Here is a 25623-nt window from a genome sequence, read left to right on the forward strand (position 1 = left end):
GCAGGATGTGTTTTCCCCCCACCCTCAATTTAGTGCTGGATGCACAATTTGGTTTGCCCCCTACCATCCTGCCCAGATTGCAGCTACCAGACAATCACTTCCCCCTTCTCCTACCTCGATTTTTGCAAGCAGACCGTTTCTTGGGAGCACGCACAGGGCTTGAAGCCTGGCTGGGCGGTCTCCTTCTCTGATTTTGGTCATGAGAAGAAGCCCATTAGTCATTTGTCCTATAGGCACCTTGATCCCTTTCTAATGGTCTAGTGTACCTTGATCTCTTTCTTATGGCATACTATATTGACCAATCTGCTACTGCAGGTGGTGGTAGTGGTGGTTTAGTTCAGTCAATGACCAGCAAACTCCATTCAAAGATTAGACTGATACACAATAAAACAACCTTTATATACCAATAACCCAATGTAAGTAAAAGTAAAGTGTGCCGTCAAGTTGATTTTGATTCCTGGTGCCCACAGAGCCCTGTGGTTTTCTTAGGTAGAATACAGGAGAGGTTTACCATTGCCTCCTCCCACGCAGTACAAGATGATGCCTTTCAGCATCTTCCTATATCGCTGCTGCCCAATACAGTACCAGCGGGGATTCGAACTGGTAACCTTCTGCTTGTGAGTTAGGCATTTCCCCGCTGCACCACTTAAGGTGGCAACCCAATGTAACCCACTTTAAAACTAATAACCTAGTACATAATATACATGGCTAATAATGTAACGCTCCAATTCAGTCCACTCTTGCCTAATTTAAGCAGCAACCACACAAAACTTGGCTACCTTAAGGACAATTTCTAAATTTTGTCCAGAAAGCAAATAAGTGGCATAAAATTTCAGAACATCCTGGGAGAGATAATAAAAGTGGGGTAATAAAAACAGGATGAATATGTATGAATAAAAAATACAATTTAAAGGAACATGTTCTACAGTTTGCACGGTGCCTAATTTACAAGGACAAGTTTTTTCTGTATACAGGATGTTTCGGAATTTCCCAAGTAATATGGCTGAAAGTAGTGCATTACAGTGTTCCAAGGTAAAAGTTCTCCTATATTTAAATGTAAAGTGTGCCGTCAAGTCGATTTCGACTCCTGGCGCCCACAGAGCCCTGTGGTTTTCTTTTGGTAGATATTTAGGAATTTATTAAATCAGTAAGATATTTCTGCTAGAAGTACTTGGCTGTACAGAGAATGGGACTAACTGACCTTTAGACTGATTCTGTCCTCTCTAACTGTGACTTAAGGATGTGTAAGGATATTCTAAGTATGAGGCTTCCGTTCACTGCAAAAGGGATGAACTGCCCGACCCTTTGCAGCTTCGGTGCTTCTATGATAGCATCCGATGCATCTATCATGTCTCCAAATGGCTAATCTATTTGAGCTGGTAGGCTGAGGTGCTTTTCTTCTCAGCAGTTAAATCTGATTCCTGGAGGCAGGTTTTTTTTTTCTTCTCCTGCTGTGTCAGATAATTGATAGGGTGGAGTAAGGCAGGAAACCAAGACACACCTTTGTCAGGACTTGTTTGAGAGAAAGGTTTTGGGACAGAGAACTTGTCTGTTGGGGGGCGGGGGGTACAATAGATTAAATACAAGACAAATTCAGCATTCTGTGAGGATCACTCAGAAACAACATCACCACAGAAGGAGTGCTGTGTAAAGGGTCTTGGAACAATATCTGGAATCTGGGTAGACACTAAGCAAACAATAAGGATTACCAACAGAAGTGTGCTTCAGGTATGTAACACAGAATATAGCTCAAAGAAAACTACTCTTGGAAAAGAGATGATAGGCAAATTATGAGCACAGAACAGACTGCTCTGTCAGAAAATGGCACTTTCTAGCAGGTTGGGTTGCAGAGCAAGGAGTATTGGGCCAATTTGGTTTTGTAAAGTAAAAATCTCTTTATGACATGTACTGAGGTTAAAGTGATAGTTAAGACTCTGGAAAATAACAAACTAGAACAAACATTTCTTTTCCCCCATTGGATGAATGAAACCAAATCCTGTGGATTGGAAGAAAGACTCACTGAATTCAGTGGGACTCATGCCTAAGTAAGCAAGCATAGGATTTGCAGCCATACAACCCAATCCTAATATATTTACTCAGAAGTCAGCCCCGTTGATTTAAGTGCAACTTGTTTTAGGGCTGCAGATGTAGAAGGGCATTTACAAGATTACTCTGAGAGCCATGAATCAATATCTGATGTTAGAACCTAGTATGAAAAGCTAGTTGCATGTTGGAAGAGAAATTCATTTCATCTGCTAAAAAGTGGACATGATGCATCTTCATTCCAAAAATGAGATTACTGTGATCTGGCTCTGTGGACAGTGGATACAGGCTCTGTTTCCATGTACATTGACTGTATTTCTGAAAATGTTTGCAACTCTGCAACAAAGGAATTTTGTGTTGACTAACTTTTAAAGACAAAACAGATGTAATCCAGGCATAGTTATTTCTATCCGCAAGAAGTGATTTATTAGGAAACATTGCGCTGATATTTTTTTCCTGTGTAGGTTACAGTTGGTGAAGCTAATCTTAGGCCATGAGTTTTCAAAAATTAGCATAATATAATCATTAAAAGAATTATTTGAAAGTTACAATTTAACTCCCAATATAGTGTTGTTCCATAATTTACGTACCTGTTTTTCTTGTTGCTGTGACTTTAAGCATATGTCCTCACTTTTCTTCATCTCTTTTCTCCATTTGTTAAACTGCAAAAACAGTGTTTCAGAACTTTGTGGTGAATAACTACTGAGAACCTTGGCTAGATAATATAGTAGAGTGATAACTAAGAATGTGAACCCAATGGGAAAATGCAACTCTGTTTTGGAAAAGAGTTTTGGAGTTATGAGAATGATACTGAGGATTTTCTTTAATTGACTAGAAAATGGTGAGGGGGAGAGAGTTCTAAGATGCCGGGATGAAATCAGCCATACCCCATAGTGACGTCTAAGGGATGCAAGGAGAGAAATAAGTAGTTAATATTGTATTTTAAAATGTTATAAGCTGCTTTGAGGATTTGAAGGTCGAAAAGTGGGACAGAAATCAAGCAAACTTTGTAGGAGACTTCTGACCATCCTAGAGGTAAAACCCTGAAGTAACCTCGCAGAAGATATAAGAACAAATAATATAGTAATTTTTCAATGAGCTGGATTAATATGGGAAGGGTATTAAACATGGTATGTCAGTCAGTCAGTAATGTAGTTAAAACATGGTAGGTCAGTCAGGGGCAATCCAAGACATTAGTCTGAGGCTAATTGATAGCCCTCCACTCCATCTGCAAGTGGATACACCGATGGTGGTGGGGTTGTATGTGCTTGCCATCCCCATGCCCCTCCTCACACCCACACTTGAGGCAACTGCCTCAGCCCACCATATGGAAGGGCTGCCCTGACAGTAGCAGCTTGCTTAAAGGGTGGGACCATTTCCCCCCTTCTGAGTGTCAAGAAGGTCCTCACTAAAGAGAGAACATCAAAGGGAATAGTCAGGGGCATAGCTAGGCGAGAGGGGGTCGTGTTCACCCCTTTCTCCAGCAGCCCCTCGGAGTGAGAGAGATAATGAAGAAGATAGGAAGGGGTGGAGCTGGGGTACCTCAGGAGCTCGGGGCCCAGGTTCTTTGAACCCATCCACTCAATTCTAGCTACACCCCTGGGAACAGTCTAATGTTAAGGAGCTGAGAGAAATGTGAAGAGGTGTGATTCATAATTTTACTGTCATATACAACATTTGCCTGAATGCCATACTTAGGGCCATAAATGAATAGCCCCTTGGGTCACATTGGCTGCTGCTGAGGCTTTTACTTTCTTCTCTAGCGTGTGGTACAGATCACTCCTCTGACTGGCTGGGTGTGGTGTACTGAATATATTCCATGCCCTACAGACATTTGATTCCTAGAAGCATGACACATCTTGTTTGTGCCTGCTTCCAGATTGTGCCACATTATTGCATAAATAACATGGGCTAATGGGGCGGGGTGGGTGGGTATTGAGGATCCTGCTTTTGTTCAGTAAAGTGGAATCAACTCCTTTATATTCCTTCAAAGCCTCTGATCGTTCTATGAAGATAGGGTGTGACTGCAGTGCAGGCATGGTAAACATGCATTCAGGTGCCCTAGAAACTTTATTCCAGGTCTGGGGCTTGAAGCTGACTTCTAAAGGCCTGCCCAAATGAGGGGTTTCAGTGCTCCTAGTTGGGTGGTACAGCACACCCTTGAGGTGGGGGGGCAGGAGGGAAGTGTCCAAGAGAAAGCAGGTAACCTTTCTCTCAGGGCACTCCCTAGTGAGCATGGGAAGTAGCTGCATAGACCACACAGCCAGTGTTGATTCTGTGCCAGTCTACAGATGGCTGTGTGGAATGCCGGGGGGCTGGCATGGACAAACTACTCACATGTGTCTTCATGCTATTAATAGAGGCAGAATAGTCAAATCCCATATTGAGCATCATTTGTGAAAACACCCCAAGTCTTTCTGGTTTCTGGAGCCAAGACAGCACAGGAAGTTGTCTCTTCCACCCAGAACAGAGAAAGGTCCCTGTAGGAGGATTATACTCTCTGGCATTTAAAGGAAGCAACAGCAGATCTTCTCAATTCAGCTTCAGAGAACTCACTCTCTTGCCATACTTTAGCAAGAAAATATCAGTGGCTCAGTGATTTAAAACCACTACTCACTGTTCCCATTCCTATACTCTGTAGTAGGGGTTCCCAACCTTGGTTCCCCAGATGTTGTTGGACTACAACTCCCATCATGCCAAAGGCCATTGTGGCTGAGGATGATGGGAGTTGTAGTCCAACAGCATCTGGGGACCCGGGCTGGGAACCCCTGCTCTATCGGTTCAGCAAACCATGTGAATACAACCTATGTACATATGACTGTAAGCACTTATGAGTTTCTTCACGTGGAAACCCAGCTTTTCCAGAGTCATCAATAATGTGGAAAGAGATGTGTGAGGATGAACCAGAGCTCAAGGGTACAGCACATGCTTTGCTTGTACAAGGTCTCAGTTAGATCCCTGACATTATCAGGTCAGGCTGGAAAAGATCTCTTTCTGAAATGCTGCCACCAAGAGCATACTGAGCTAGATGAACCAGTGGCCTGGCTCACTGTCAGACAGCTTCATACATATACAGTTGTACATGTATAGGCTCTATGTGCAATGTCTGCTGAACATGCCATGTTCCATTAGGACTTGCCACCTGCGCTCCCACTGCGCTCCCATCTCCCACTTATATGTATACATATTTTTTGTGTGAAGAGTGCTAGATTTGGGCCATCCATACCAACCAATAGCCTCCCTTTGTTAGAAGTTTCTGCTTACGGCAGTCCTTGTAGAGTGTGTGTGTTGTGTGTGTGTGTATGTGTTGGGAGTCAGAGCCGGTGCCAGACTATTTTGCTCCGTAGGCAAACACATTGACACTCTACACTCTGCGCCCTAGGTTTCTGCCTAGTTGGCCTAATGGGAGCCCTGGGGAGCATAAATCAAAGTAAAATGGGTGGAACATTTCTTAATTGTCAAAAGATCAAAACTGAACATCAGAGAAGAAACCACAGCCTTCATCAATTTATCTCAGCTCATAAGAAGAGCCTTCCTGGATCAGGCCCAAGCCTATGCTTATCTAGTCCAGCATCCTGCTTCCCACAATAGCCAACCAGATGCCTCTGGGAAGCCCAAAGCAGGAGATGAAGGTGTGCCCCCTCTTCTGCTGTTGCTCCCCTGTAACTGGTATTCGGAAACATACTGCCTCTGAACCTGGAGATAGCATGTAGTCATTAAAACGAGTCACCGTTAAAACTTGTCCTCCGTGGATTTGTCCAACTCCCTTTCAAACTGGTGACCATCACCACATCCTGTGGCAACATACTCCAAGGACCAGGGGCATAACTACCATTAGGCAAGGGGAGGCAGTCGTCTTGGGGCCCCACTGCCTCAAGTGCCCCCCCAGAGGCACATCACATGACTCCCCACCCGCCCATGTTGCAACCCCTATGAATTATGTTGAGTCTCTTGGAGATCAGCAGGAGCAGAGAGTAAAAAAACTAGATTCAATGTGAACTAGATATTCACCGTATTCATAATGGGGATGTGAGTGTGAGTGCATGATATATTGTGAAGTGTGTTTGTGTGTGTGTGTATCAGCGAGGGGCCCATTTTAAAATCTTGTCTCTGGGCCCCTTCCAACCTTGCTACACCCCTGCCATGGACTAACTGAATGGTGTCATCAACCAGTGAAGTTCCTCATTCCCACAACTGCTCCAGGATATTATTCTGGAATTTTACATCCCTGTTTAATAGTTAAACACCAAGGACCAAACCACAATCAAGCACTTAAAGTTTTTGTTGAGTTTAACTGAAGAGTGAAGGATAAGCCTACATTTCTCCCATTTAAATCAATGGGACTTAACAAGTAGAGTCCAAAATGTAGTTCACAGGCATACAATTTAAGAAAACATAAGCCAGAGTGAACAGCTATGTTTTAAGGAGGTGCTTGAATATAAACACCAAGGAAAAGAATTAGATGTTATATGGAAGGGCATTCTTATGATAGGAAGCTATAGGGAAAAGGATGCAGGCAGAGCACAGAGAGGGAAATCTTAGGCTGAACAAGACAATTGATGCCTGTACCTGAAACTTAATTTTTAAAGTACCCTTTACATTTACAGGTAAAAGAGGAAATGTTCCATTTTATTACTAGCTAAAATAGAAAGTTTATTTGCTTTTTATACATACAGTTTGTGGTAAATTGTATGTATAAAACTCGGAACAGTTTTAGGTTTCTATTATAGAAGAGTTCTAACAAATCAAACTAAATCAGAAAAAAGGATAAACGTTTTGGTTAAATATTCCTGAATGACCACTAGATGACACTGTTGCTTTGTGTGTTGCTTTGCAATTCTTTTGCTTTGCAGTGTGTGCTTCTAAACCTTATGAAACTGAGCCCCTCTAAAGTACTGGACTTTCTGTGGTCTCCCTGTATCCCAGCCAAGAAACTTAATGAAATGATTGTCATCTTTGAATTTCAAACATTTTGGCACCCTGAGCAGAGTACCGCAGAACATGCTTTTGGCATGTGGGAGGATCTAAGGAGGTGCTGCCTTTGAACATGTACAGAATCCTTTTCCCTTGTGATAGGAAGCAGTTTTTGGTTTGTTCTGTTTTCAACAAAAGCACTTTTAGTTTCAACATACTTTTTAACCTTGATACACATCCTTTATTCTCATAGCAACTCTACTGCCTCTGAAATAGGCAGTCATGATCTGTATGGAGGTATGCAAACTGTAGTTCCTAGCCAGCATCTGACCCTGACTAAGAACGAAAGAAGCCCCATGCCCTTATTCCATGCTCAACAAAACCAATTAGCAAGCAACTAGAGGACCAGGAGGTTGTTTACTTTCCCTTTTCCTCTTCTCTTTTAGGTGGCAATGATATGGATGCTATAAAGAAAAGTAAGCGGGATGGAACGGAGGTTACAGAAAGACGTAAGTGAAGTACTTCCTAGACATTTCTGAATTTTTAAGCCAATTCCTGCAACAATTTTTTCGATTTAGCATACAGTCACTTTTGATCAGCTTCAGTATGTATATGGCTAAATGTGTTCTGAAAGTACCCTCATTATCACATCCTAAAATATGCTTGCTTTCATATAAAATTTATTGTTGTGATAACATGGGATTTATAATGTAGAGATCCTTCCTTAAAACCAGTTTACTACCTAAATACTGGGATGGGAGCTGGGAGCCAGCCATCTCATCATGACTGTTCTATCTGATAAACTACTGTATGAGTGAGGCCTGCGGTAGTCCTGAACAGAACTCTCTAGATACCCAGCACTTGGATGTTTGGATATTAATTGGAAATGTCTACCTAATAATCTGACTCTGTACAAAACATGAGACTGCCGACAGGATGCAGTGTCAGGAGCAGAGTCCAGCCAGCCTCAAAGCTGTTTGTATGGATCTACAATTGCCTCTGCTCTACATATTCATGGGAAAAGGTGTGTCTTATGATGCCTTAATAAATATCCCACCTGCAAAACTCAGGTTTCAGCATTTTCCTGAATTATGGGAATGGTGTTCATGGACCAAAGCAATTTCCAAACCAGTCAGTTGATTTGCGTTCAAACACCCATTTAGTTGTGGCAGTTTTGAAAGAGAAGTTCTCCTTTGGTCATCTTGCCTGGTTCCTCCTATCCAGCTCACTAGGGTTTGCACAGAAAGACTTTCTAGTGTGTTGTACCCCTTGTGCATTTTCTTATGTAAATATTATTTGTTCTACAGTTATTACAGAAACTGTTACCACCAGACTGACATCTCTTCCGCCAAGTAAGTGGTTGCTGTACTGAACTGAGTGTGTGTGTGTGTGTGTGTGTGTGTGTGTGTGTGTGACTGTCTGTATACATACGCCTTGGTTTTGTCTGTCTGTTCTTGTTCTTCAGAAGTCCCTGATGCACTTGTGTCCTCCAACTCACTCCATGAGCAAAAAGCATTCCGTTTCTTTTAAATGAATGTTTTGAAATGCTACCCGAGTATTAGGAAAGACACGGTGCTAACTTAGAATTTGTACAGTCTCTTTATGTATATACATATGCTAGGCCCATAGAAGTTGGTAAATTTGGTCTCATATTTTGAGACGCAAAGCACTCATTATCCCAGTTTGACTTCTTTGACTTCTTTAATGATGCTCAGCTTGGTTCCTAGTTCCATTTCTAGTTCACAGTTCCTTATTTGTCACAGAGACAAAGAGTTCATGAGCAGCCTGAATAAGGAATTAAGTTTTCACTCCATTACACTCCAAAATAAGCATTGGATTAACCATTTCATACGTGTGGCTCTTGCAAAGTTTTAGTGGACATTTCCCTCCAAGCAGGGGTGCCAGTTTCCTCAGCTTTGTATGTACCTTTCACTCACACTATCAGCTGGGAATTGATATTGACTATGATGTGATGTTGACTTCAAACTGTCCTGATGTTTAAGAACAGTAACAACCTAATCTAATGAGTTGCAAATGCTCCCAAAGCTTTGCCTCAACTCTGAAATAACTTATATATAGTGACCCCACTATCTCAAGTGGTATAGGAACAGCATCAGTGGTGGTGTGGTACAGTTTTCAATTATTGTATAAATGGTGATCAGATTCAATGGCTAAGGCTAACATATCCTTTCTATCCATATTTAAGATTACTGTTGCTCTATCATGGGCACTATTCATTCCAGGCAACATGGTGAACTCTGGAAGAACCCAGAGCAAAACATTTCTGGGATAAGGCCTTCTTTCAAGACTAAACAAAAGAATCAGCTAGTGCCAGCAAGGCAAATGAATTGGGAGAAGGTCCAGAGCCTATATGGAACCAATAACTAAATAGTATGTCTCCAGCCTAAACCTAACAAGGAGCTTAAGCCAACTTCCAGATTCAGCATCATCCAATTTAGGAACTCCTACAATGGATCTCAAGAAAGTGTCCTGCATCCTTTCCAAAGATGGGGACATCCCTGTAATCCAAATAGGGACTCCATAGAGCTTCTGATAAATGACTTTAGCTGTATATAACAGTAATGTGGTACAGACAAATATAGCGCCCTTAGTACAAGAGCAACGATGAATGGTGTTTGCATTAACATGTTTGTTCAATGATGAATCAGCCCTTGCAATAGCGGAATCCCTATGCATGCCCCATTCAGCTGAGCTATGAATGTATACACCCAACTACTTGAAGGAGGCCACTTGCTCAATAGAAGTCCTCTCAGGTCCAACTTAGTTTGTGACAGCAGTACTGCATCATCCACATACAACAAAACCAAAATGTCCCTAGCTAATAGTTTTAGAGGGTATGAGTTAATTGAACTGAGTAACTGGCTTTCTCGCCCTCTCTTTCTTGCAATGGCTCTTCTTCTCTAGCCTTTTCCCTCCCGCAGAGTCTCATGTTGTGTTTTCTCTGACAGAAGGAGGTGGTAGCACTGGGCTCAAAACAGCCTATAGTGGCGGAAGTGGAGTGGAAAAGAGGACTTACACCCACGGTGGCAGTTATGTCACAGCCAGTAAGTGGTTCTCAAATGGAGAGCAAATTAAAACAATATACCTGCAGAAGCTAAATGAGTGTAAGAAGAATGGGAACTGGTCACAGAGAAGTTTGCAAGTTGGAAAATGGCTGGAAAGGGGAAAGAATTATCTCCTGGAGCTTTTATAAAGAAATGCTGGCCACATGTAGTACATGAATACATGCATATTGTAGTATTGTGTTAGTATTGTGTTAGCCCTAGCTGCCATGTTTTTAAGGGGCATCTCCTAGGGTGAAAATTTGTGCAATCTGTTTTTACAGGAAATGTCATCATACAAATTACATGTCCTTGTAACCATTCCATGATGACCCAACTATTCCTTGGTGGGGTACAGAGGCATTAAGTGTGACTGTTGCCAGTAAAAACTATTTGTGCATACATTTATTAGATGTGTAATGGAATATATTTATTTGGTTTGCTGTAGAACAGCAATGCCCCAGAGAATATAAAGGACATGAATCTACCCAAGGACCTGTCTATCCATCCATCCTCTGGAGCGCTCCAAACAGGATGAGTGGATGTTATATTCTTAAATTTAATCTTTCTACATGATGTAGCCCACATAGGACAGATCCCACACAGCTTCATGGAACTTATAAAATCCTCCAGTTGTATAATGCTTCAGAGGCCAGATACTCATCTTCCAGTTTCATAGAGATGTGTAGCAGTCAACTAACTAAGCTGGAATGGTGTGTTTACTTTTAATTACTCCTTATGGAACTCTTGGTTTATCTAGATACCTCATTCATCCATTTTAAATAAAATATTTGCCTTAGCACTAAAAGAACCAGAGTTGCTTGCGTTAATAAACTCTAGATGTTTTTGTGCCTAATCTTGTGCTTTGCAAGTTAGCTTGAAGAGGGTGTGGGGAAGCAAAAGCACCCTAATAAAAGCTCATTGTTCTTAATCCAGTTTAATGGGGAGGCCACCAAATGATGCAAACCTCAGAAGTACAAGCAGAATATACAAGAACAGCCCTCTGTTACAAAGGGCACATTCTCTCTTTATAAATCAGAGGGTGGCATCTGCCTTTTTCACATGACTGTATCTGGTTAGATCACAGCCGTCCCTCTGTTTGGAGATCTGACAAACTCCAAGGGCAGAATTCATACAGTGGTCAAGTCTTTCCACAAATCACATATTAGTTACACAATTCCAAGCAGAACTTGGGTTTTACCACGCCTAACATGGAGGCAGAAATGAGTCTATTGTCTGAATACAGTTTTCTTGCAAACTTCAGTTTTTGTTTATCAAATCCACATCAAGATCCATATTCTTAGAGAGCGCCTTCTTTTACATGATCCACACCGTACGTTAAGGTCATCTGAGGAGGCCATCTCCAGTTACCACCGGTTCGTTTGGTGGTGACTCAGAGGCGGGCCTTCTCTGTGGCTGCTCCCAGGCTGTGGAATGCACTCCCAGCAGAAATTCGTAATCTTAATTCCTTACTGACCTTCAAGAGAGCCCTTAAAACCCATCTGTTTGGCCTGGCCTTTCAGGGTTTTTAATTAGTTTTAATTGTTTTAATGCTAACCTGGTTTTCAGGGTTTTAATTATGATAGTTTAATTGTTTTTTAAGATGTTTTAATTGGTATTAATATTTATATCTCTATTTTAATTGTTATTGGTTTTAAAGGTTTCTGTTTTTAATTGTAAACCACCCTGAGCCATTTCAGAAGGGCAGTATAAAAATTGAATAAAATAAATAAATAACATACCATAACATAACATAAAAATTTGAGGGCAGGGCACTGCTTGCAACTGGAGGGAGGAGACAACTGAACAGAACTTCCCTCAAGCAGGAGGAGGAAAAGATTATTAAAATAGTATGGACCACTGGGATACAATGTATGAATTGGCACAGAACCCTATGGAACAATGACTGATCCCCCAGAATCTGAGATCCTTTTCCAGTTTTTCTACTCTTTTGTCCAAGTGGATTACACCCGCATGGTCATGCCAATATAATTAAGATCAGGATTGGTTTCAACATTCTGTCACTCATTAAATCTATAGTATCCATCCAGTCCCCTTTAAACACAGTTCTTTGAAGTATTTACAACTTTCTAAGGATAGTGTAGTGGTTAGAGTGTTAGTCTGGAAGTGAGAAATTTAAATACTTGGCTATGATACTTGCTGGGTCACCCTTGGAAACTCACTATCCCTATAACTAGCCTACTACACAGGGATGTTGTGAGGCGAAAATGCTGTTCTGGACATCTTTGAAACTCACAATTAGCTTTTTGGCAAGTAGTACATTTATTTCCACTAAAATGGAGAAGTCATTGACATCCACTGGAATTTCAAGTCTATGCCTATTACTATTGGTGGTGGAAAATGCTGTTTTTGTGACAGCAGTTTAAGATGTTTTTCTGAAATTAAGCAAACTAAATCCATCTCCTTTTGGATATCTTCAGAGATGGAGCTAGTTGTTGTGGCTCATTCCACAGACCTCATGTGGCCGAACAACCTAAATTATGTCATTTCCACCACAGTCCACTTCATTGTTTATTTCTAGCATATATCTGAGGAGGTTTTGTTTCATCTATAGGTGGAAATACTAGAATGAATAGCTCTTCCTCCTCCTACAAGCAAGCCACTACTCCTTCTTCTACTCTTCCCAAATCACCTGGTTCAACGTTTGAAAGAAAAACCTATACCACCCGCCATGCAGCGTATGAAGGTATCATAGTTCAAGGAAATGGGACTAAGATTATAGTGGATGATCATTACAACTATCTTAGACTACTAGTGCGTAGTTCTTCTCAATAGTCGCTGGATATCAGCCATTTTGGATCAGTTTCTTCTTCTAGCAGACTCCTGTGTCCTACAGTGCAAAAATTAGAAAATACTGTCATGTCTATTTATTATCTTTTCAAGCATTTGGGTCATGGAAGGACATCCTGTTATATAGCATGACTCTAGCCAGCTGTGTGATAATAACTTAGGGCCGGTTCAGATGAATGCAAAATCCTGAACCGGCAGATGTGAACAGGGCCTTGCCGAGAGTGCACCCACCTGGATATCTCTGCAGGATGTCCCAATATTCTGCTGGGACTTCCTTTAATCACGTGAGGGGGGTGTTCATCTGAATTGCCCCTCAGCACATGTGCCAAAATCCTGTTTAAACAGAGTTTGGGAATGTGTGCAGAGGGGCAATTCCAATGAACACCCCCCTTAAGTGATTAAAGGACACCCTGACAGCACATCAGGATGTTATGCAGTGATGTCAGGGCAGGTGTGCCCTTTGTATGATCCTGTCCTGCTCATGTATGTTGCTGGCATTCTTCTGAACCAGCCCTATGTCTGTTTGACAGTGACAATGTCTTACTTCTGTGGTAGATTAATCAATAATAATAGTAATGATAGTGGTAGTAGTAGTTATAAATAGTTATCTTGCCTACAACTTTCAGGCACGGTTTAAATGCCAATAAATCATTTGATACCCTCTATTATATTTCTGAGATGCGACATAATGCTGACACAGTAAGTTGAACTGCTTACAGTAAAAAACATGTAATAATGTCTTCTCTTTTTCTGCAGGAAGCTCCAGTGCAAATTCCTCTCCAGAGTTTCCAAGAAAAGATCTGGGTACTTTTCTCTATTACTAATACAATACTGTGAATGGCAGCCCAAGGACACATGCATATTTAAGGTCTTATGGTCAGAGAGTTTTAAATTCTATGCTTTAAAAAAAAATCCCCATATTCTTCCACTGGAACAAAGTATGCAAACTAGACAAATTTGCATACTTTCCCTTAATTGTTACATTTCGTTCTGCAGCAGAGCCTTTTCTTGAAATAAATTGAATTTTTCTAATAGTAATGGCTGTAGTAGAGAGAAAGTAGAAATGCATATGCCCGATATTTGGGGATAATAGGTGTGTGATTATTAAATGCCTGATCCACAGAAGTCCTGTGCGGCACTGACATAATCTTCCCTCCCTTGTGAACCAATGAAGGCAGCGAAATCTCAGTAAACCCAAAGCAAGTATAGGAGCAGGGGCATAGTGAAGTTGGACTGGGCTCTGGAAAAAGAAATGGTCTCTACCCCCTGCCCTCTCCCCGCTCCAGCCCAATGTCTTTGTTGCAAAAGAATGGTAGGAACATCGTGAAAACAAAGCATTCTCATCATGCACTTTCACCTGCCCCTATGCACATAATATCACACACTCTCCATGCAACAATTGCCCCTCCCTCAGAGCCAGAGGACATTTGTCCCAGCGTATTCAATTATAGCTATAGTATGCGCCTATATGGGAGCCATTTACTTCAGCTGTGGGACTATTGCTAGAGCTTCGCGTTCTCTGCTGTACCATTGCAGTGCAGGACTTTTGTGGATCAAGCGCTAGGAATCTGGATGCTCAATTGTAGGAAGGGATAGAAAGGTCTACACACTGAGAAAATCCCATGCCCCTGCCATTGGAAGCACCAAAGAGGTTTCCAGGACTTTCGGAGCCTCTTGCTTTTTCATTTCCCCCCACAAAATGAGGACTGGAAAATTGGAAAGAAAGAAAAGAAAGAAGACTGTGTGCTTATTGGTTTCATTATCAGCTCCCTGCTTAAGATACATGGACAGAAATAGTGTATCAATCCCCTCTAGACTAGAAGCCATCTAATGGCGCAGCGGGGAAATGACTTGATTAGCAAGTCAGAGGTTGCTGTTTTGAATCCCCACTGGTATGTTTCCCAAACTATAGGAGACACCTATATCGGGCAGCAGTGATATAGGAAGATGCTGAAAGGCATCATCTCATACTGTGCGGGAGATGACAGTGGTAAACCCCTCCTGTATTCTACCAAAGACAACCACAAGGCTCTGTGGCCGCTAGGAGTCAACACCAACTCGACGGCACACTTTACCTTTACCTAGACTAGGAAGGAAGGAAGGAAGGATTATATGCTAAAGTGAAGGAATTTTATTGAAATGGAGACAGCCCCTCTGAATTAAACTAACATGGTTTCACACACCTAAATTCCTCTTGGCTTCTGGGAACACCAGCTGACCTTCATGTGGGAACTTCATAAAAGTCTTATCTTAGTTACATTTTTTTCAGCAGAATAAATCAGGTAATATTTATTAATTTGTATTCAAGAGCAATCCAATGGTATGGGATTCAATGATTCAGATAGCATGAAATTAAATATAATTGTTACATTCCAGCTTGAGATGGCAAATTGAGCAAGGGATAGATCATTCTGTGCTTTTTCTTAGCAGACTCTATTGTTAAGGGGAACGCCAGTGTAGGCCCAGAATCAGTTCAACACAGAGACAGTTAGCTTATATTGCTCCATTTTGTGTTTATGAGCAACCTGGCAAACAAATATCATGGCATAAAGTATGGTAATATCTGCAATAAAACCTGAGATTTTCCATACCTTCTTGTTACTTAAAACCTCACATAATTATTCCTAGAGCAACCTTATTTTGGGCTAAAATGGAGCTCACTTTTTGTTTTACCATCAGATTTTTTTTCAAAAGCCAAAGATAAGGCCAGTATTATGTTTCTGGAAGCATTTCTTGGAAATATAAGAGGAGAGTTGGTCTTGTGGTAGCACGCATTATCTAAGCAGGGTCTGCCCTGGTTGCCTATGAATGGGAGACTTGATATGTGAGCACTGTAAGATACTCCCTTTAGGGGATGAAGCCGCTCTGGGAAGAGCAGAAGGTTCCAAGTTCCCTCCCTGGCATCTCCAAGATAGGGTTGAGAGAGATTCCTGCCTGCAACCCTGGAGAAGCCGCTGCTGGTCTGTGTAGACAATACTGAGCTAGATGGATCTATAGTCTGACACAGTATATGGCAGCTTCCTATGTTCCTATCCATAGTTACTTTGTTTGATTAAATGTGCAGTATTCTGAGCCACATGCCTTCTGTGATTTGGAGATATTAGTCTTATTTTTATTTTTTACAAATCATATTGCAAACAAAGGAAATTAACATTTCTTTTTAATTTCACAGGTACCTCTGCTACAAGGGGGCGAAGCCAAACCCGAGGTAATCAATAATGTATTTATAAACACTTTGCTGGGATTTAAAAAGTTAATTCAGGCATACTCAAGGATGTGTATATGCCAAGTAAAATGTTTAACTCTTTTCCCTTGAATTTCAGGCACCCTGTCATGTCAAACACTGTTCTTAAAGCATCCTCAGTTTTAAAAAATGGCTTACGATGTAGCATTAGGGGGCTGTTGTTTGCCAATTCAGCACCCCGTGGGCAAGATTCTGGAGATCTGTGATTAGATCTACCGTCTTTTAAACTATTTCTTAAAGCAGGTGTAAAGTTTCCCTAATTGGGCAAATAGCTGTTTTAGGGGGAAATGTTTTACACTGGGAAACTCACATAATTATGATACATATGTATATACTGCTTTTCAACCAAAAAACAGTTCTCAAAGCAGTTTATACAGAAGAAATGAGATGGTTGCCTGAGCCAAAAGAACACATAACCTAAAAGGAAACATAGCTAGACACCAGCAACAGCCATTAGAGGGATTTCGACAGCAGGGGCTTTAGACTTTGAGTGTAGGCTTTGTGCAGACTACGGCCCAACTAAGTGTACTCCACTGCACTATTCAGTCTGTGTCTTTTTCTTAAATACACCAGTGTGCAACAGCACATGCACATGGATTACATCATGACACAAAAAGTAATATGTATATGATCATAGGTGCCTAGGAAACGGCTTTATATTGAAAACAGTCCATTGGTCCCTGTAGCTCTGTATTGCCGGCTTTGACTGGCAGCGGCTTTTTCAGAATAAGACTTTCCCAGCCCTACCTAGGGATACCAAGGATACAGCTCCATTAGGAGTGTGCACAGTCTAAGGTTGGTGATTGGGTCTGAATGTGGACCAAACTGTTGTTCCGTGAACCAGTTTGGTGCGGTTCGGCCCAACCGCGAACCGATCCGGTGGTTCGAGAGCCAGTGAGGGCGGTTCCAGGGGGCCGGTGAGCGGCACCTTTAAAAGTAAATAAGCAGGTCCTTACCAGAGTTACTGCCACTCCAGGCAGCTTCCTGCTGCAGCGGTGCTCCCCCCAGCAGCCCATGCATGGTGGCGGGACAGCGGCACTCACCTGACTTGTGCACATGCATGGAGGCCAGGTGAGTGCCACCACCATGTGCACGGCCTGCTAGGGGGAGCACTGTCACAGCACGGAGCTGCCTGGAGCAGCAGTCACACTGGTAAGGACCTGCTTATTTACTTTTAAAGATGCTGCTCGCCACTTCCCCTGGCACCGCCTTCACTGGCCCTCAAACCACCAGACCAGTTCACAGTTGGGCTGAACTGGACCAAACCAGTTCATGGAACTGCAATTCAGTCTGGATTCGGACCCAGCCATGAACCTTGGTGCGCACACACCCCTAAGCTCCATCCCCTGATCACACCAGGTTTCTTTTTTGCATTGTAATTTACTCAATGCACATATACACATATGTGTATTAATTCACAGTGCAAAAAATGAATATACTGTGCTCTGATGCAGCTGTTTATCACATTACACTTTTTTGTGCTGATTTAATGTGTTGGTGTGTTTTGATAATTCTTAAGTGGGGGCAAGGACATGGACTGAAAACCAAGACAAATTGTGCATGTGCCCATTCAAAAATTAATTTCAGAAATTCTCCAAGTAAACCAGACAGAGTAAACCCCAAGGAGCAATAATGAAATGGAATGGGTGAAATCCAGTCATCCTTACTAAAAAATATTACCTCCCTGAGCAAAAGCAACCACTTGGCTTATCTGTGCAGTTGTGCTCGCCTTAAAGATTTCCATTTCAAAGCTGGTAACTGGATAAAGCAATACTAAGTTAGGAGCAGTAGCATATATTGGAGATGGAAAGGAACGATTGGTGGGGATACTAGGAATGTGAGCAAAGTGCAATAAAACTGTAGTAATTTTACAAAAATTCCTATCACCAGTACAGCATCATTTCAATATACATTCTTAGGCAAGCTACAGTATGTAAGAGTAGAAATGAATATACTGATTGACATCCTGACTAAATTTACTAGAGGATGTCCTGTTGAAATTTAGTAGTCCTTTAAAGTATCTTCTGAGTTGTACCATTGAGAAAATTAGGCTGGATATCAATCACTATTTCAATCAAGTTTTGGTGGGTCTTCCAGAATCGACCACACGCCAAGCAACCATCCAAGAGCAATGCCCCATCTGCATTTTAAAGACGTGTACAGGACATCAAGTTACCAGTACATCTTGTGCTTCACAATGAGCCTTTCCTTTCCTTTTGTCTTTCACAGAGAGTGAAATTCGAGTGAGGCTGCAGAGTGCTTCTCCATCAACCAGGTGTAAGTGTTCTAGCTGACTTTGTTTTTTTGTTTGTAGGCTTGAACAAAGGTAGCTGGATCTCATCCTGATTCATAATACATGAGTTTCAGCAATGAACTCTCTCTCTGACCACTTGCTAGCCATTTTGTTTTTCCATGACATGATAACCAGTACAGCAACCATATGAATGATTCCAATGAGGACGTTGCTAGGTACTAAAAAGATCTGAAATCTGGGCCCACAATCCTCTTTTGATCATTATACTTAGTCATACCTCCCCCCGCCTGCCAAGAATAATTATGTATGTTTTTAAAAGCCTCCAATATTATAACACAGCACCTATGAAGGTGGAAGCAGCAGAGAGCTAGGAGCTCTCTCCCATGCTCTGTGCAGTTGCCTCCCCTGCTGCACTGCTTTTCTAGCATAGATCATGGACAAGGAAAGTGGCTGATGAGATTCAGGGCACTTAGCAATTCATTGGGAGTCTGTGCCCCACAGGTCCAGAGGTGTACTTAGGTAATTTTGGAGCCTGGGCCTAAAGACCTTTGGCACCCTCCCCCCCACCAGCTGTTAGTTAAGCATCATCCCCCTACACACACATACACACACACACACACACACACACACACACACACCCCATATGACAAACACAGTATTTTTAACATGTGGGTTCCTGATGGCACAAACGGCAACTGAACTAAGAATAATGTAAGAATATAAAACAGGTATATTCATGCAAATATGCATTAGCAAAAGCATTTTAACAGGCAACTTAACATGTTCCCACCCCGCATATTTCTTTCCCCACTCCCCCCTCTGCCTCTAAAGCACTTGGCACAGGTCATAATCACACTCGGCTGCCCAGCACAGTGCGGGCCAGCGGCGACCACCCCGTCCCAGACAGACTAAGGAGGATTTGGGGGCCCCTAGGGTGTGTGGAGGCCCTGGACCTTGGCCCCAAAGTACAGGGGTAAGAGCGCCACTGCATGGACCAGCCCCCTAATGATGCCATTGGATCCCAAAAAGATATTGGTGGAGATGGGAAGTGAGAATCACAACACCTAACTGCTTAACAATATGCAGTCTTGGAGGAAGAGAAAAAATCCTGATGTATTGGGATGTTTCTAAAATTGGAAACTGTACTTGAGCTGCTTGAAACAGAAATGAGGCCTATACAATATTATCCATTTTTTAAAGATGCAAATATACCCACTTTCTACTGAGATCCATCACATTTTTCATTTTCTATTGAGAGAATATTTTATCTTAAATAATTCATGATGCCTTTAGATGTGGTTTGCATTTAGAAAATCCTTCTGGACTTGGTTCCAAATGTCCCTTTTCTCTTTCAGGGACAGAACTAGACGATGTTAAGCGGCTGCTTCGAGGAAGTCGGTCAGCTAGTGCCAGCCCAACTCGGTCCCCATCAAGCACACTCCCCATACCTAAGAAAGCTGTTGTGGAAACCAAGATGGTGACAGAGAGCACCCAGTCAGGTACAACTTTGATGGACTTCGTGAAACACCTACAGAGGTCTGGAAGAAGGCCGGGGGGAAAATATCAGGATTTGAGATTTTATGCTATGTAGTTCAGGTGCAATTCACAGAATTCACAACTTCTTCTCATTATTAATTAGAGAAGAAGAACTGATTTTGGATCTCATTCATTCATTTTCTTCCAGTGTCAGGGACATATGACACAACCATCTTGAATGCTGCCCTCCCGTCATACATGTGGTCCTCCACCCTGCCTGCAGGGTCATCTCTTGGCGGCTACCACAACAACATGACCCAAAGTTCATCTTTGATCAACACTGCAGCTCATTCTACTGGATCAGGTACACAATCACTGAAGCAGCCCAGTGAAGCTGCTGCAGAAAGTCAGAGATGGTTAGTTGGGGATTACATGATTGACACAAAAAATCTTAAGGGCTGAGGAAGAAGAGTGCAGATTAAAATGTTATATACCTTAATATTTTTTTCTAGATTTTAAATTGCCTCACCTCAATTAATCCTCGGAGTTTAATTGGCCACTGCATTTTAAATTGGGAAAGGATTTTCCTCTGGGCCAAACCGCCTGATTGCTGCTTTGATTATCCTGGTGTTTGAAGATGCTGAGTGAGGATAGAGTGGAGGATTTGCCTTATTCTCCAGTGTGCAACTCAGCTCACTTATTTCAGCCATCTGGATGTGTTATACTAAATTTATCCATCCTTCCCTTGAAGAATAGCCTTGCCTTTAAATGCCATTGAATGACAGCAAAAGAGCGACTGCGAAGTGACCAATTGCTCCACTTGCAACAAGCTCTATTCTCATATTACTGCCATGGGGTAGGAAGGGCAGCTGAAATAATTTTGAAATATCTGTGTTTAATTTCTGAGAACTGATATAATATTTGAGGGCAAACTACACATTACTATGAATCTGTCAAGCTCATAACTTTTGTTTTTTTTAAAGAACAGCCATGGGGGAGCGTCTAATCAAGATAAGGGCCACGGAATGTGGGGAGCCTTTTTCCCCACCAAAAGTCAGCTACAATTTGTCCCCAAAGCAACTATGGGATGAAAATAGCTACTTTAGGGGTCAATTGTTGGCAGAAAAACAGCTTGGGGAAAAGTGTTAACTGTCTCTCCTGTGTAACAGCCCTGATCCAGATCAACTTCCCATCACAGTTGCTTTTTGTTAAAAAAAAAAAAAAAAAAGACTTTCCAGTTTGAACCCATGTCTTAATGATGGATTCATTGCAATATGTTTGACAAAATCAGTGCTTCCTTCCTGAATCCAGTAATATTAAAGCAGAGGAGGAGGAATTGAAAAGTGCATGATTATTTCAGGGGCTTCTCTGTGTGTTTACTGTGCATTTTCAAGTGGAAATGTGTTTTTCCTGATCAGTCAGCAACAGGACAGGTGACTGTGTCTTACCCAGATATACTGGAACTTCTTGTCCTTTTCTATATTGTCTCTTCCTTTTCTGTCCACCTTCCCCTATAGTATTCGGAGTTCCAAACAACCTGGCTCCCAGCTCCCCTACTCTGAATGCAGGCCTCAGCTCTTCCTCAACAGGTGTGTTTTCTCCACCCTTTCATTTTACCTTTCCAAGAAGCATGGAGCGTTAAGAGAAAAATTATCCACATGTTATGTTAAATGCATGTACAACCTGTGCACAGCATACACATGTACAGATATGTATGCATGTACAGTCATTCATGCATTATGTTCAACACACACAGAGTTATACACTTCCTAGCTCTACCCTGCATTTGAGGGAGCTTGTACCCAGATTTGCTTTTAAAATAAATACATCTACAGTCATATGTGTATGTATGCAGACACTTGTATGCACGTTCAACGTAATGTCTGAATAGGGCTTGAGGGAAAGCTGGATAACTCTCCTGTTAGAGTAATATTGCTGGAGCTGTTCGCTTTGTACAGGTGGGATTTCTCCATATATACACTTCTGTAAGCAATGTGGAAAGAAAAGTCATTTATTTAAATGAGCCAACTAATGAAAAGCATTGTAGATCAATATCTCCATTTACTAATGACACCTGAGAACTGAATCCATCTATACATCAGGCCTGCACTTGTGACTCACCATGCCAAATGCAGCCCAGCAGTTATTTAATATGGCCTGCCAGGTCTTTGAGTCCCAAGAGAGCAGCAAGAAGAGGAGGGCTCTTGAGGATGTAGTGGGCCGCTAAACACGACTGGCAGACTGTATTCAGCTTGGTGTGTCACAAGTTGTGAAGATTCGCTGTAAATTGTAAGCCTACTTGTTGGAAGGAGTTATCACTGAGCAATCGAGGTTCTTAAGGATGTCTGTCTCTCAGTCAGTCCTTGCTTGGATTGGCAAGGATTGTGTTAGTCAAAAAAGAGAACTTTTAATTTCTCTCTTACACTGGTGCAATACTTGGTAGCTTCTTGTTATAGCTAAGTTTGGAGGGAAAGGGAAAATTATATACAGATGTCATCTAAGTGAGCTGTTTATCTTGAGTATGCTCACAAGTATTCTTGTGTGTGTTGCCTGATGAGAGGTGATTGGAAGGCAGGAGATCCCACTGGATATTGGAGAATATCAGAAGGTTAGCTCCATTGTGATGTCTGAGCAATCCCATTGATGAGTCCTACCAGCTAGAAATTAGTCACTGTGTGGAGAAGGCAGAAACTTTCCAACTTAAGTTCTGAATTCCTGAGAGAATTCCCAATGATAGAGGTTGAGTCTTGCATGAGATGTTACAGGGGGTTGTGCATTTTTGAGGCAGTAGTTAGAAGTGTATATTATGATCCAGATCATTTTCTTGGCTGCAGGGCAGGGTGGGAGGTCTTTTATATTTGAAGAAAGTTACTTTCAGAGCATCCTTCTCAAAAAGGAATCATCATGACTGTGCTTGCTTTTTCTTACACTTGTATTTTACCCCAAGATATTTTTCTTTGTAGTATTTGGTGTTCAGAACAACCTGGCTCCAGGAACACTTGGTGTCGCCAACAGTGCAATTACAAGTTCCACAGGTCAGTAATTTCAAATTATGAACACATCTAGGATAAAAGCTATTTTGGATGGCAGGCATGGACTGTAGGAGTATGTTCCAGTTGGATGAGAATGGAAAAATGGCTCCCTACCCTTTTTCTTTGGTCGTTGGCCACAGACCTACTTAGAAAGCTGCCTTATACCAAGTCAAACCACTGATCCACCCATCTCATAAGAACATAGGAAATTCCCTTATACCAAGTCAGACCATCGGTCTGTCCAGCTCAGCATTGCCTTTTGGTGGCTGGCAGTGGTTCTCCAGAGTTTCGGGCAGAGGTATTTTGCAGTCCTACTGGGAGATGCCAGGAATTTAACCTGGGGTCTTCTGCATACAAAGCATGTGCTCGACCATTTTGCTATGACCCTTCTCCCAACTGACTTACTTTGTGGCCAGTTCCATGACACTCATGTTACTAACCTCAGCCATAACTGGATGGTCAGTAGGCAGGATACTACTATGGATATTGATGGAGAATCATTTATGGCTCTATATCAGGCTTTCTTAACCTTGGGCCCCCAGATGTTGATGGACTACAACTCCCATCACCCCAGCCATGTCCATTGTGGCTGGGGATGATGGGAATTGTAATCCATCAACATCTGGGGACCCAAGGTTAAACTCTGCTCTATATCAATCACCTTTTTAATATGTTATAATGAAAGAGCACAGACAGTTTGGCATAAGATTCAGGGCACTTCCAGTTGAAGGGGTTTGTGCAAGTTAGGCATTCAGAAGCAGGCATCCAGTCCACATGGGGTCTGTCCCAGTCTCCGTGCTGAATTCAAACAGGATTACCAGAGGCAGCAGAGCAACCATAGTACTTAGGTATAAGAACAGCCCTGCTGGATCAGGCCCAAAGCCTACCTGGTCCAGCATCCTGTTTCACACAGTGGCCTACCAGATGTCACTGGGAAGCCCACAGGTAAGAGGTGAGATCATGCCCTCTCTCCTGCTGTTGCTCCCCTACAACTGGTATTGAGAGGCATTGTGCCTCTGAGGCTGGAGGTGGCCTATAGCCACCAGACTGGTAGCCACTGATAATAATATTCATAATGAACTGAAGAGATGTTGTTTTTCCTTCTCACCTTTTTTTTTTTTTAGCAGCGACATATGCAGCAAAGAAAAATACTACCCAGAGCTCTGGTGTGACTAGTACTGGTGTGTCCACCTCATCTACAACTGGTGAGTCTGTTTTCACAGGATATGAAAATGTGGTTTTTCCCAATAGTATAGTAGCCTCTCTGCAATGGACAGTACACACATATTTGCCATGACATGGGCAGGAGTTGTGTCACCTGTCACTAGTGTTGAGACAACACAGGTACTATCCAGTAGATGCCAGTGACTGTCAACCATATGTTCCACAGCAGTGATTATAGTAATTGCTGTGTTAACTGAAGGTAAAATGACAACATTTAATGGTGACAATGTTTGAGTACTCAGAAAATACAACAATCCTAATAAAAACAAATTTTAAAATGAGTTTTCAAAACGTAATTATAGAAAATAAAAGATTCCAAAATGTTTTGACCTATTGCTTCCTCAGCTGATATTTTATATTCCTCAGGCAATATTATATTCATATATATAATTATATGAATAATACTAAATTAATATTTATAAATTAGAAAGGAAGAAAGAATTTACAGATGAATCTACATAATCAAATTTTTAATAAAAACAATAGCATAACTGAACTCCTGTGACATACGGCCATTTCATAAACATACTCTTTCTCCATTTATTTAAATTAGGACACATTCTATAGACCTAATAAAGGAACAGGTGTACATAATTGTTTTCTTCATTTATAACAGAAAACTTTCTATATGCTCTATAAAACATATATAAAGTCGGACCTGACCTCAGTCACTCATGCATTGGTAACATCTAGATTGGACTACTGCAATGCACTGTACATGAGGCTGCCCCTGAAGACTGTTCGGAAGCTTCAGCTGGTTCAGAACGCTGCCGCAAGGGTGTTCGTGGGTGCAAGTCGCTTCACGAGTATTACATCCATCCTGTGTCAGCTTCATTGGCTACCGGTCTGCTTCTGGGCTAGATTCAAGGTGCTGGTATTGACCTTTAAAGCCCTACACAGCTTGGGGCCAGGGTACCTGTTGGACCGCATTCGCCCATATGAATCTGCCAGGGCCCTCTGCTCCTCATGTCAGGTCCTGCTCATGACCTCGCCACTAACAGAGATCTGGTTGGCGGAGACTAGAGACAGGGCCTTTTCGGTTGTGGCCCCTTGGCTTTGGAACGCCCTCCCTCAAGAGCTTCACCATGCTCCCTCCCTCAATGTTTTTAAAAAACATCTCAAAATGCACCTTTTTAAGGAGGCTTTTTAATGCTCCATTATTGTTTTGTTATATCTGGTAGGTTCTTTAACCTCTTTAGCTTTTTATAATTTTCAGTTTTAATTTGAACCTAATAATTGTGGTTTTTAATCTGACTTTAAAAAAAATAGTTAAATTTATTACTTATTGTATATGTGTCTATCTCATTGTTGTGAGCCGCCCCGAGCAGTAATGCTCCAGTAGTGCGGGTATAAATATTCTAAATAAATAAATAAAGAGATTACAACCTACAGTACTTACTTAGTGAAAAGCGGAAAGCTGATCTCTTCAATACTTAAGCTTCTACTGAAGTAGTTTGCTCAGATCTGTGGAATCAGACTTCTCTAAAAGAAATAAAAAAGTGCATTCTGCTCATTCATGCCATCCCACCCCCCACCCCAAATCACAACCAGGTTTAAATAGCC

General features: G+C 41.8%; 1 protein-coding gene across 1 annotated transcript in view; it reads left to right on the top strand.

The window, feature by feature from the left end:
• Positions 1-1633: 1633 nt before the first annotated feature.
• COL17A1 (collagen type XVII alpha 1 chain) overlaps positions 1634-25623 on the top strand; it is an 83442-nt gene continuing 59452 nt past the window's right edge. Inside the window, exons 1-13 of the mRNA XM_053308995.1 lie at positions 1634-1728; positions 7404-7466; positions 8265-8309; positions 9927-10022; positions 12595-12726; positions 13587-13634; positions 16003-16038; positions 18304-18351; positions 19684-19827; positions 20013-20168; positions 21322-21393; positions 22768-22839; positions 23976-24041. Coding sequence (XP_053164970.1) covers positions 7415-7466; positions 8265-8309; positions 9927-10022; positions 12595-12726; positions 13587-13634; positions 16003-16038; positions 18304-18351; positions 19684-19827; positions 20013-20168; positions 21322-21393; positions 22768-22839; positions 23976-24041 — 967 coding nt within the window. The 5' untranslated portion in view covers positions 1634-1728; positions 7404-7414. The remainder of the gene's footprint in view (positions 1729-7403; positions 7467-8264; positions 8310-9926; positions 10023-12594; positions 12727-13586; positions 13635-16002; positions 16039-18303; positions 18352-19683; positions 19828-20012; positions 20169-21321; positions 21394-22767; positions 22840-23975; positions 24042-25623) is intronic.

This window comes from Hemicordylus capensis, chromosome 3 (genome assembly GCF_027244095.1).
Source record: "Hemicordylus capensis ecotype Gifberg chromosome 3, rHemCap1.1.pri, whole genome shotgun sequence".
NCBI classification, from domain to species: Eukaryota; Metazoa; Chordata; class Lepidosauria; order Squamata; family Cordylidae; genus Hemicordylus; species Hemicordylus capensis.